General features: G+C 49.1%; 1 protein-coding gene across 1 annotated transcript in view; it reads left to right on the forward strand.

Annotated features, from left to right (window-relative positions):
* Positions 1–12,515, forward strand: part of ntn4 (netrin 4) — a 20,633-nt gene continuing 8,118 nt past the window's right edge. Inside the window, exons 1-4 of the mRNA XM_023812781.2 lie at positions 1–731; positions 1,999–2,549; positions 6,843–7,115; positions 12,250–12,376. Of these exons, the coding sequence (XP_023668549.1) occupies positions 647–731; positions 1,999–2,549; positions 6,843–7,115; positions 12,250–12,376 (1,036 nt within the window). The 5' untranslated portion in view covers positions 1–646. The remainder of the gene's footprint in view (positions 732–1,998; positions 2,550–6,842; positions 7,116–12,249; positions 12,377–12,515) is intronic.

The raw sequence follows: 12,515 nt of genomic DNA on the forward strand, positions 1-12,515 counted from the left end.
TGACATAAGCGGCCTCGAAGGAAACGGAGCCCTCGAAGCACCTGATGCATTGTTTTTAAGCTGTTTACAACAACGTGGTACATCTGGATGCCTTTTCCTACGCCGACTTGACCTGCTTTTTTTGTTTTTGCAAGAATCCTAGCGTGCAAACTCTCATCTAACAGCCCGCGAGTGTGATTTGTAGGAATGTGCCTTTAAGTCGCAGGAAAAAAAACATGAACCGAGATGGGGCGGAGTCGCGATGCCCTGTCACTCTTTCAATATTGCTCAGATGTATATCTCCAGGCAAAAGTTAGCGATTGAAGTGCGAGGGAGCAGATTGCGGCGGAGGAGACGAGCGCTGGAGCGCCAGCGTCCGGCTTACGGAGAAGCGCTCGCCCCCGACCGAGGGGACGGACTTTGCTTCAGTCGTTGCTTGAAATATCTAGACCGTCGCATTTGTCAAGGAGTGGATTTTCCGCATTTAATTATTGCTCGAGGTCACTAGCATTGCGTGGGGGGATCTGCTTGGTTGGAAGAGTTTCATCTGGATCTGCCCCGCACATAAAAGCCTGCCGCCACATGTTATTAAAAGGATTAATATTTTTGATCTGATCTAAAAAAAAGATCTTAGGAATACTTCAGAATCCCAAAAACTTGGTCTCCCATGTGGAATAGGGCAACGCTGCAGGGGATGAGCTGGTCGGCGTTACTTGCCCTGCTTCTCTGGGGGCTGCAGTCTCTGTCCGCAGGTAGGTACCTCCCGAGTCTCACTATTTAATCGCAGGATAGAAAGTACAGATGAGCTCAGCCTATGCAGACAATAGCGGTTCGGATGCCCCCTGCTTGTCGCTGTTAAGGCTTATAATTACCGAGCGGCGTTTTGTTGCTGTAAAAAGGTGTGGGCCATTATCAAACTCGGGCTTTTAAATAAGTACCATAAAGTCTCGGCGCATGTGCTTTGACAGCGCGGTGGATGCGGATCTTGTTGCGTTTATTTTTAAGGAGATGCCTGGAGGTACAGAGGCGCCAGATAAAACCAGTGTGAGGGGGGTAACCTCCACGATTTAAGTTCTCGTATGTGTTTTTAAACATTTCAGATTGAAAACCATCTATATTTCGCACAAGCAGAATAATAATAATCATTCCAGGCATCTTGCAGGGTGGGAGTGGTGTTATTTACATGCGTGTTGTGAGTTTGTCTCCAGGGGGCCAAAAAATGTAAGGGTAACGCACGGGGAAATATACAAATCACTGAATACAGATTTCGAAATTTAGGTACATCACGCGGGTACAGAAAACGGATGGATTTATGGATGGATGGACTAATGGATGGATGGATGGATGAAGTTTACAGACACCCGGCGCTTCGTCTCGCTAACCGAAATGAAAAAAAAACAGCACAGTTATTCAATTATATAACAAATTTAGAATTACATTGTGCGCTGATTTTGGCCTTCAGTGAGCCCCAGCTTACATGAGGCATGGTAATGCTTGCGAAGTACTTAATAAAGCCTCTTTAAATACCGTCAACACCTTTGCAATATCAGTCTTAAAATGTATCACAGGGGGAAATTATACACGATGTTAGTAGAAACCCATATGAGACGCGCCGTCGGTTCTCCCGCCTCGCTGCATTCCGCGTTTGAGCGGCAAGATTTATCTGAAGCGATCGAGGTGGACGTCCTTCCAGACATGTCTTTCTATTTATCATTTATCACCACATCAAACAGCCGTGTTGCTCAATAAATTTATAAAGGAATGCTTCAGAACCCCAACGACACATTCATCCATCCGTAATCCTTAATAACTAACTATAACAGTTGTCGTGATCTGGATCCTATTCAGAGAAGCATGCTGCGTAACTTTATTATTTTGATCTAAGAAGAAAGATTTATTGTCCTATTTGACGGGGGATTCCGTTCTGGAGGAAGCCATACTCGGGCCCTCATAGCTGCTATTCAGTTAAGCTCTAACTCAGTGGAGACCCCCCCCCCCCTTGTCCCCCTCGGTTCTCAGATCTCAGCAGACTGGCGGCAGGTTCTGGAGTCGGGACCCAGTGCGAGAGCCAGGCCTGTAACCCGCCCATGGGAAACCTGGCACTGGGCCGGCGAATACAGACACGGACCGTCTGCGGTTCTAACTATACGGAGTCGTTCTGCTCTTACACGGGTCCTGCGGCGGCCGTGGGGTCCTGCCCCCCGCTCAAATGCGACAAGTGCAGCTCGGCGAACCCCCAGCACGCCCACCCGGCCTCCGCCATGGTGGACTCCTCCTTCCGTCACCCAGACACGTGGTGGCAGTCGGCGGAGGGGGTCAGCGACGAATTCGTCCAGCTGGACCTGGATACAAAGTTCTACCTCACGCACCTTATCGTGGTGTTCCGCTCGGTCCGGCCCGCCGCCATGGTGCTGGAGCGGTCGCAGGACTTTACGCGCAGCTGGACCACCCTCGCCTACTTCGCCGGGAACTGCACGGAAGCTTTTGAGCTGGAGGACAGAGCCCTGAAGCCGGATGAGGTGGAGTGCACCTCCAAATACTCGGCTCCATTCCCCTGCACGAGGGGAGAGGTAAGTGGATGGATGGATGGATGGATACTTCTGAGGCAGGGCCTCATGTGTGTGGCTCAGTGGGTTAAGCCTCGGTAGGTTGCCGGTTCAAGCCCAGTTTCAGCAGAATAGTTACATCTGTGGGCCGCTTATAATCCCCAGCTCCATGGGCACCACTGCAGGTGGCCGCCCTTCACTGCCAAGTTCGCTGTCAAAGAGAATTTCCCCATGGCGATCAATAAATGGTCATTATAAGGGGAAGACATTCAGGGGTTCAGACACTAGGGGGAGCCCGTGAGTAAGTTCATTGGGTAGAATTTTTTAGGGACCTAGTCAGATCTTTGTGTAGCTGTGCTCAGGGGTGGTTATGGATGCTTAAGGTTGGTGGAGATGAAGGATTAGGGTTGATGGAGAAGCTGTGTTGTGGAGATCCGGGACACTTTGTGAATCTAGCGTTTTCTTTTGGAGGGGGGGGGGGGTTTGACAGATTATGAGCTAACCTTGTGCATCATTTGAATCACCGATGGGTGAACTCTCGATGGTAAACCCAAAGATCACCCAAAAAAACGTTTTACACCATAGGGGGTGCTGAGGAGACGTTAGCCAAATCGAACTCCATGCAGCACCTTTGGAAACAGCAGCCCCTCACCCTCTCTGAGGCAAGACGCAGGAAGAAAGCGCGTAACGCAGGCCGCTGGTGTATGCCAGCATCGCCCCCTGGAGGTGTGGATGTTTGGAATGAGGTGACGCTATGGGTCTCCATGGCGATGGAGGAGGAAAACATCACTGCGGATTGTTTTTTCGGAAATGCGCTTGAGGCCCATATCTCAGTCTCCCATTTCAAACCATTTCAGGGGTAGGATTACCTCTAAGTGACCGCAGTTTTGTACTGGATGCGCAGTTATAGAAGATGAGTGGGTGGATTGATTACCTTTAAATGGTGATGTGTTTAGAGCGAGCTGAAGGGGTTGGCTTTTATCTGTAGAAAGGGACATTGACATGCGGCCTAAGGAATATTGGCAAAGTCATGTCATGTAGATGATCAGTCAGAATTTCATTGACCCAGACTATCCTTAGCGCAGTATGATTTATAGTGCAAAGTAGTTATGCTTAAGCACTAGTCATCCTTAAGTGCTTGCCATTAAATAGATATATATAAATTTGAACCAGCTGTCAGGAACTGCTGTTGGATTACGAGGCAGCTCTACCTCTGTGCGTAGAGCTTGAGACTGTGTGAGCTCTACAGAGCAGCCCTGCTATTGGCTGGTGCCATGTGTAAATGTTTACAAAGCAACATATAAATATGTGTTTTTAAGTGTGTTTGGACTTAAAGACATCTAAGAAAGAAATAGTAGATTTTTAAGCTTTATTATTATTATTATTATTATTTTATGACAGAGTCATATCTTGCTGAGGGATTCAGAGACAGAAGCACAGAGATTTGTTAGCAAATGTTTTGAAGAGGGTTGTGAGTTCTGGCACGGTGTCGTTGTGCTGTGAGAGGGACCCCCTTGCTACTCTATGAAGATTTATCCATTTCACTTCCAGTCTGGCCCGTGCACATGAATCGACCCACGTAATGTAACAGCAGCCTGAGAAAGACTGTTTACGATGGTTTTGTTGATATGCAAATGTGGCACTAAACTTCTGCTGTTGCCATCCTGAGGTCCGTTTTTATTTTTTGTCAGGTGGGGCTGCCTGTAGTTTCACCATTTGGTGGGAGAGTGACATTTTAAAGCTTCCTTAATTTACAAGCCGTTTATCATCCTGCTGAATTTTTTTACGACCCTCAAAAGCTGTAATTCTCTCTGGCACCCAGGCCTCCTGCAGCGAAGGGGGTTAGTGGGGGTGAGTATGGGTGCGCCCTCCCCCCCCCCCCCCCGCCCCGTTCTTTATTAAGCTCCCTCTGTGATGCCCAGGACACAGAGGGAGGGAGGTCTCAGATGTGGTTGACCGAGAAGAAATGATTTACTTGCCTTTGCTCCTCTTTAAAGCAAAGATTTATACCTGTATCTCATGAAACACTTTTTTATCTCAGCACATAAACTGGCCAAACAGCCTGCTGGTCATTTTACGCTTTACTCTCTCTGTGATCATTAATCATGAACCATAGTGGTGGGGAAAGACCCGCGGTCAAATAGCGCCTCCTGCAGGTGAGCTCCAAGGGTTGTTGAGATCCCATTCACGTCCGCGTGCTGGGCATACCTGCCACCCCCCTGCCTCTCTCTGTGCTGTGTAATGCCGGGTGCGGCTTGGAGTGATGTACGCCACTGGTATTTAGGGTTCGCAGGGCCGGGGGGGGGGGGGGGGGGGGGTGTGACATTTAAAACATGTCACCTCATGTGCTGAAAGCCAAACGCATTCCACTGAAAAGCGTGTGTCGATGAAGACAGCAGCTCCACTGCGGAATGGATAAGAGCAGCGGGGGCGTCTGGATGCGGGAATTCTGAGCGTTTTTGCCACCTTGGCTTCCTGTGAAATGTGTCAGTGTTTAATTGTCTCTGACTATATTTTTAAATATATAGCCATACTGTTGTCACCCCAGTTATGCCAAATAATTTATTCATGATTTGTTCTTGCTTGGCCGTTGGATTTGGGTCCTAAAAGCCCCCTTCCCAGAAACCCCCACCCCCCCCCCCCACCCACACACACATACACACACACACACACACACATACACACACACACACTCTGGGATGGTCTTTGTTTTTTACAAGATTATAGTAAATTTATTCACGGATAACTAGTATGACTAGTGACTTGTGTACAAAGTGTATGATCTGCCTCTCTGCAGAAACGGAGCTCAATATAAGTGTTGAAACTTTTGAAATTCTGACACTGGAGCATTTTTGCTATGATTTGCTTAGACAACAATCCTCACATGCCGCCCCCCAGCCCTGGTGCTCTTTGTTCCCCGCAGAGTTGTGTTGAGCTGGATCTCTCACATGCCCTTTTGTCTTGTGAGTTTTCTCAAGTATCTCCTTGCCCCATGGTCTGCTTGTGAGGTCCCCGTAATTGTGGAGTGCGATACTGCAACCTCGTGACCCCTCCAGGCAGCGGCTTCGGCGAATTGAGAGTGTCGTCTCCTTAACACCGGGCCGGTGAATGAAGAAGCAGCCAGCGACGCCGCCTCGAGCTGGAATACCATGCCATTCTTGGCGAAGGGAGACTGCCACGCCCTCCTTGAAGTGGTGAAATTCACCATTGCTGGCTGAGGGTGGTGAACGATACCCTGAAAGTGGGATGTTAAGGGTTTTATGCAGCACTTCTGCATCATGACTGCTGCATCTGTTCCAGTTACAATGATGATGATGAGAGACAGCAGTAGGGTGTCAACGGAGGAAAGAAGGATGACAGTAACGTCTGGTGGAAATCGCTTTGCAAATAGCAGTAGCCAGAGCAGGAACATAAGCAGCCAGAGCAGAAATAGGAGCCGCAGGATCAGGAATAGGGAGTCAAGACAAGTCAAGTCACTTCTTATGGGGATTTCAACCATATACATTTGGTACAGTGCACAGTGAAACCAGCACCATGGTGCTACATAAAACAACACAGGACTACAAAGCTGCACAGGAGCAGGAATGGAAGCAGCAGGAGAAGTAATAGGAGCAGCAGGAGCGGAATAGGAGCAGCAGGAGCGGAATAGGAGCAGCAGGAGGAGCAGGAATAGGAGCAGCAGGAGCGGAATAGGAGCAGCAGGAGAGGAATAGGAGCAGCAGGAGTGGAATAGGAGCAGCAGGAGGAGCAGGAATAGGAGCAGCTGTAGCAGGAATAGAAGCGGCCATCTCTGGCTGCTGAGGAAGGCGTCTCGCCCCAGGGCTTGGGTTTCTATTTGCTCTCACGGTAGCTTTCAAGGCAAACCGAGAAAACTTGGTGCTTCGCCAGACCTGAAATAGAGAGGGGGGGGGGGGGGAGTCCACATGAGGAGTAGATGACAAGCCTTAGAATAGAATGGAGAATGAGCAGGTTTGTGAAATCCCTCATCCTGGGGTGGGGCCGAGTGCTGGGGCGGGTGTTAGACCTGGAGATTTAACCCCCCTGTGCCCCCTGTTGGTGTCTGAGAGGTGAGGCTTTCAGGGCTGGGAGACCTGGCACAGGAAGGGAAATTCGGAAATAAGCCTTATACAGGGATGTAAAGGGTTAGGGTTAGGGTTAGGACACATGCCAGAAGAGCACCCGCAAGCACATGAGAGACTGCGTGGCTGGTCAGATTCTCTGGGCACTCTCCAAACCAAGGGCAGCACCTGGGGGCTCCTGTTTGGCCCGGGATGTCCATCTGGCTGCCATTGACCCTCCCTCTCTGTCTGCCCTCAGGTGATTTACCGTGCCATGCCGCCCTGGAACTCCCTGGACCCCTACAGCGAGAAGGCTCAGCATAAACTGCTTGTCACCAACCTTCGGCTGCGACTCCTGCTGGGCCAGGAATGTCCCTGCGGGGCGAAGGAGCTTGCTCCCGGTCCCCGGCCTATGGGCCACTTCGCCATCTACGACTTCATCGCCAAGGGCAGCTGCTTTTGTAACGGGCATGCTGAGCACTGTGGCCCCGCCCCCGGCTACCAGCCCCTTCGGGAAAGGACCAACCACGTGGTGAGCGACGGGCGACTCTATCCAAAACCCCCTCTGCTCCTCTAGATGGGGCTCTTTTAAGAACTCCAAGGTTCAGGTTCGGCTAAACGTTCAGCAGGGCCATCCTGTTAGGTAAAAAGTTAAAAGGTTAAAGCGGCAGTTCACCCCAAAACTGAAAAAAAGATATGTTTTACATGGCTTTGGTCATATCTATCCATCTAGGTTGTTCTGCTGGGAACTGTCTAGTTAGAAATATCAGTGTTCTCTCTTGATCTAGAACCCTGGCGATATGTTCTGCGCAGCGATACAATTGGTGTGTGGAGTTCTGTAGAAGAAAATAGTTCCTACATTAAACTGCTCACCAAAAATTCTGTGGATTATCTTGAGTAACCCGGTCATTATTTCCAGTAAGAGACATTGCTGTTCAATTTTTCAAATATATTTTTTGGGAGTTTTAATCAGCACAGAAAGAATGCCATTCAGTCTCATTATGTTTGAGAGAAGACAACCAGGCAACTCCCAGAAGAGCAACCTAGATGGATAGACAGTACTAAAGCCCCTGTAAAACATATCATTGTTCAATTTTGGGGTCAACTCCCCCTTTGACATAGCCAGAAGATCATCTCACTAATGCAGCCCTGACAAGCAAATGGCCTTTTTAACTTGGAGAGCTCACAGGAATAAACATCCATTGTTGCTGGGCTGAGTCTCATCTTCTGCCGTCTTTGCTGCCGTTCTCGGTTTGTCCACTTCTGCATCCCTACCGTCCCGAGGTCGGGTCAGCCTGAGCTCAGGCCAGGCAGCTGAACACATGGAAATACTGAACATGTGTAAGTGCCAAAGCGTGCGCTGTGCCTTGGGGCCACGAGGGAAGCGGCGCTGTTTACAGCCACACAAACCACACACTACCCCCTATTGGCCACAAACAGTCACTACACTGTGCGGGTGTGTGGCATTGAAGTAACTTTTTAACAACCAAACCACCTTTGCATAATGTTGAGTGTGTGTGTGTGTGTCCCTTTCCCTCCTGTGGTTTCCTGTGTCACCATGACTCCCTGCGTGCCATTTCATGTCACCTTCCTTCCACAGAAGGATACCCATCTTGTGAGAAAATACCCATGGATGATAAAAACGATGAATATCCGTTTGGCAGATGATGACCTGAGATGAAATTTTATTCATAGAGATCACAGTGAATGTTAAGCGCAGGGCAGGACACTGGCTGGCACGATGCGACCAATCAAGCTCGAGGTTTCACTTTCCAGCAGTGTCCGTGGACACAGACAATGGGAGGTGCCATGTGTGTGTGTGTGTGTTTCCTTGCTGCCATTTGTTTGGTTTGCTTGACCATGTGTATTTTTTCCCACTTCCGATCGGATAAACCAAGCATGTGAATGTCCGTTTTGTCTACAGCCTTTAATCTTGGCTAGACTTGAGGGGAGCCCGTTAGGCAGGATGCAGCCAGATCTGGAAGGATTCAGCGAAAGGCACGGGGAGGGCGGCAGGCAATCTCAGGATGGTCAGCGGTGGCTGAATTTACTTAGACTAAGTGCAGCCCTTGGTCAGCATACGCCATCCTGCTCTCCTTCAGGTTAACATGTCATATTTCAGTTCAGGAGCCCTTCTCATCTGCTCGGACATACAGATATTACCCCCCACTCTTGTCCTATTCAGGGTTACGGGGGAAACAGAGCCTGTGGGCACAAGGCAGGAAACAACCCAGGATTGGGCTCCGACCCGCTCACACACCATTCACTCACACATGCAGACAATTTGGTAACTCCAGTTAACCTCAGCATTTTTTTGGTCTGTGGGGGGAAACTTGATGACATGCAAACTCTAAACACATGGAGCCATAATGGAGACTTAATCTGGGTCCCAGTAGTATGAGGCAACAGTGCTAACCACTGCACCACCATGACTGCCAGTAAATGACACCCCTCCTCTGTGAAATGACCAGACAGAGGTGTTATAAACACGTATTAGACAAGAGCATCTGGCTCTGTTTGTAAACCTGGGATTATTGTTTTTATGTGTGTGTGTGTGTGTGTGTGTGTTTGCGTGTGTGTGTTTGCGTGTGTGCAAGTATTTTCTTTCACCCCAGATTTGCAATACATTTGAAACCCAAACACCGAAATCACAACAGAGATGGACTCAGAGATTAAACATCCTAGACATGACATACAAGGAAACGTTCTGGAAATGAGGCCCAGCGAATAAAAACCTAATTAGCTGGCTGTGAAGCTGTGGCCAGCTCTGAAGTGTTTATAACACACGCCCTCGTTTGTCGTTTGTTTTGCAGCGAGTGCAATTAAACCACAAAACGTTTTCATTTCACCTTGTTTCTGGAATGAAACATGTTACTTCAAAGGGGCATGCTGTGTATAAAATTACGACAGGAAATCCAGGCGTGCGGATTACTTTTCCGCTGAACTCCCTCCGGTTCTGCTTGATGGATTTCTGTTTAACTTGGCATCAGAGCAGAACACGGCAAATTGTTTTTCTGCTCCGATACTGATCACAGGAGAGCATGACGGGAAACGATAGTGGTGGCGTCACTCTGGGCTCTTCGTGTCATGGTGGCGACAGAAACTATCATTACGCCGGCCCTGTCTGAGAGACAAGCGTCAAGAAGCCTTTCCCCACCATCATATTGCTACAGTAGCACTCGCGGCAATTACGCTCAGCTACGTGGTAATTAAGGGAACCGTAAACAGACGGATAATTTGCGATCAGACCGCTACTGTGTAAAGTTGTCTATCGCCTGTTTGCGTGTAAGCTGACACACACGTTTGTGGTAATGAGGTTTTCCACCTTCCCACTCACAGCTGGCAGGGATTTAGCACTAAAATAATACCTCAAACTCCCCGCCCCCAGTGGTCACATGACTCGGGGCACCTCCCACAAAAACCCAATGATAAGCACTGTGGCCTGTGAACCCTTTAATCCACTGTACTGCTCTCAGTCCCTCCATGGGAAGAGTGGAAATCAGGAAGTACTACCCAGTGCAGCCCCCTCGCAGGTCACATGACCCCGCTGCTGCTCACAACTGTGGTGAACCCACCATATGGAGGCCCTCAGTCATTCTCTGGCCGTCTCTCGCTGTTTTTCTGGCTCTCTAACCATTTTGTGTGGCTTGACCTCTTTTACACACTCCTCCGTCATTATCGCTTCTCTGAGGGCCCTTAACAAGAAGTATAAACAAAAACATCTGACCTCCACTGTCCGTGTAGAGAGCAGAGTTACCAGTGCAGGTTGTAACACTACTTGTTCAGCGTGGTCGAGGCATCTAATGAAGTTCAGTTTTTGTTTTGAAACGATGTTACAGCAAATGTGGACCTCCTTTTTCTGGCTTGAGTCCCGACCTTGTGTTTTGGACCAGAGGCAGGCCTTAACCACCACATCCTTCATGCCAGGCATGTGTATCTGCGAGGAAGGTTCCGGCTGGCGGGCGACCCTCAGCCATCGCTCCCCGTATGGCCTCATTTGACGAGATGGCGACTGTCCGCATTGGCTTATGCCCCCTGGTCCAGTTTCTGTGGCCAGTGATGAGATTAGCTGTCCCTCTTTGCTGATTTGTGGGTTGGGACGCCCCCCAATCTGTCCGCTTCCCAATTTAGAAGGCTTAGAATTTGCTTTGTTTTGAATTTGCCAACAGGGGGCACTTCCCAGGTCTGAGCAGAAGCTTTTCCGGAAGGTCTTTCAGAGACAGAGGAAGACTGTCTCCGTGCCTTAGTCTCACTTTTGGCTTGAGGAATGTTGCAGGTTGACTTGCATGGTCCAGTTTCTGCACCTACTGTAAAGTGAAATCTCTCCGCAGCTTCAGCTCTGCGGGAGCACAGAGACCAGTTGCCAGTTAAAGGCATTTCGTTGACATCACTGTTGACATCAAAACTGCAGGCACAGGGAATTAAACCATGTTTTACCCTCCATTGCAGGAATTACTGTAATTGTAGCATGTGGCTAAGTCTGTAAAACCTACTACAATTAGCCTGTCTGTTCTTGCGCAAGCATGGTGTTTGGTGGGGGGGGCGGCGGGCATGGGAATATTAAACTTTTGTTTTTCATTTGTTCTATATTATGTATGTTCTATATAATGTACAAAAGCAGGCTGATCTGCAGCAAGCTAGTTTTGTTCTGGCTGGGTCAGTTAGATAAAGCTGCTACAATTTTAGTGGAATAGCTTCAGGTTTAACAGGGGAAAAAGTACTAAATAACTATCAGTAATATCTCCCTCAGTGTTGTCAGAGAAACAGGCAAGGTGCTGTGTCACCAAACACTAGTAAAGATCTCTTACATCCCAAAAACAGAAAATCTGTTGGCGGATCTAGTTCCGCTTTGGCCGTTTTAGTAACTTGATGGATTCGCAGACGCTGGGTAGAAGCCGCCTTTAATGCTAATGTGCAGATATGATGAGGATAATAAAAGGAGCATTTGTAAGGTGTAATGTTATATTTGAGAAGCAGTAAATACTCTTTTGAAAGGCACTCCCTCCTAGCTTGTCACACTATAATTAACACAGCATGAATTAACCGTTTTTTAAGTGCGGTAATAAAGCATGTGACTTGGCATGCATTCCCTAATTATAGGTTAACATTCCGGGATTAAGGTGATGTGTGTTTTCATACCTTCGTTGCAGTGTGCCGTGCTGCCTGTGCGTCGGGGGTCATTATGGGCTGTCCCGCCCATCCCCAAGGCACGCGTGTTGTTTTTGGATGTTCTGTTGCTGCTGAGCTGCTGTGCCCGCCCATCCTCGGTCATTCGGTCGGACTGTCGACCCCTGTTAAGGGGGGGGGGGGGCAGGGTCTGAATGGACTGCGAGGGGAGGGCCTGCTGAGGGGGTCCGCTGGGTGTCTTTTCACATACGGATGCCCTCACTGGTGTGGGCATCTTTTGGAATGATATGTAGCAATGACATGCTGCTTCATCCCCTCCCCCTCTCTCTCCTCCTTTTCTTGCTCTCTTTCTCTCTCCTTCTCCCACTTTCTTTCCCTCTCTCCCCCCTTTCCTGCTCTCTCTCTCTTTCTCTCTCCTCCTCCCTCTTTCTTTCCCTCTCTCCTCCATTCTTTCTCTCTCGGCCTCTCTCTCCCCTCTCTCTCTATCCCTCACTCTCCTTCATTCTCTCCCTCCCTCTTTCCCCGTCTCCCTATCTCAGGTCCATGGTAAGTGCATCTGCAGGCACAACACTGCCGGGGATCACTGCCAGCGATGTGCCCCCCTGTACAATGACCAGCCATGGCAGCCTGCCAACGGGATCACGGGGGCACCCAAGGAGTGCAGGAGTGAGTAGTGCTGCTGTGATTGCGGTAGGGCTGGGGGGGCACCTATGCATTGAGACCCACGGCAAGAAGATGCACTTCTGTAAAGAAGTATGGTTGAAAAACCATTTCATATGTAGTAGGAATCAAAGTAATTAGGTTG

The sequence above is a fragment of the Paramormyrops kingsleyae genome, chromosome 3 (genome assembly GCF_048594095.1).
Source record: "Paramormyrops kingsleyae isolate MSU_618 chromosome 3, PKINGS_0.4, whole genome shotgun sequence".
Classification (NCBI taxonomy): domain Eukaryota; kingdom Metazoa; phylum Chordata; class Actinopteri; order Osteoglossiformes; family Mormyridae; genus Paramormyrops; species Paramormyrops kingsleyae.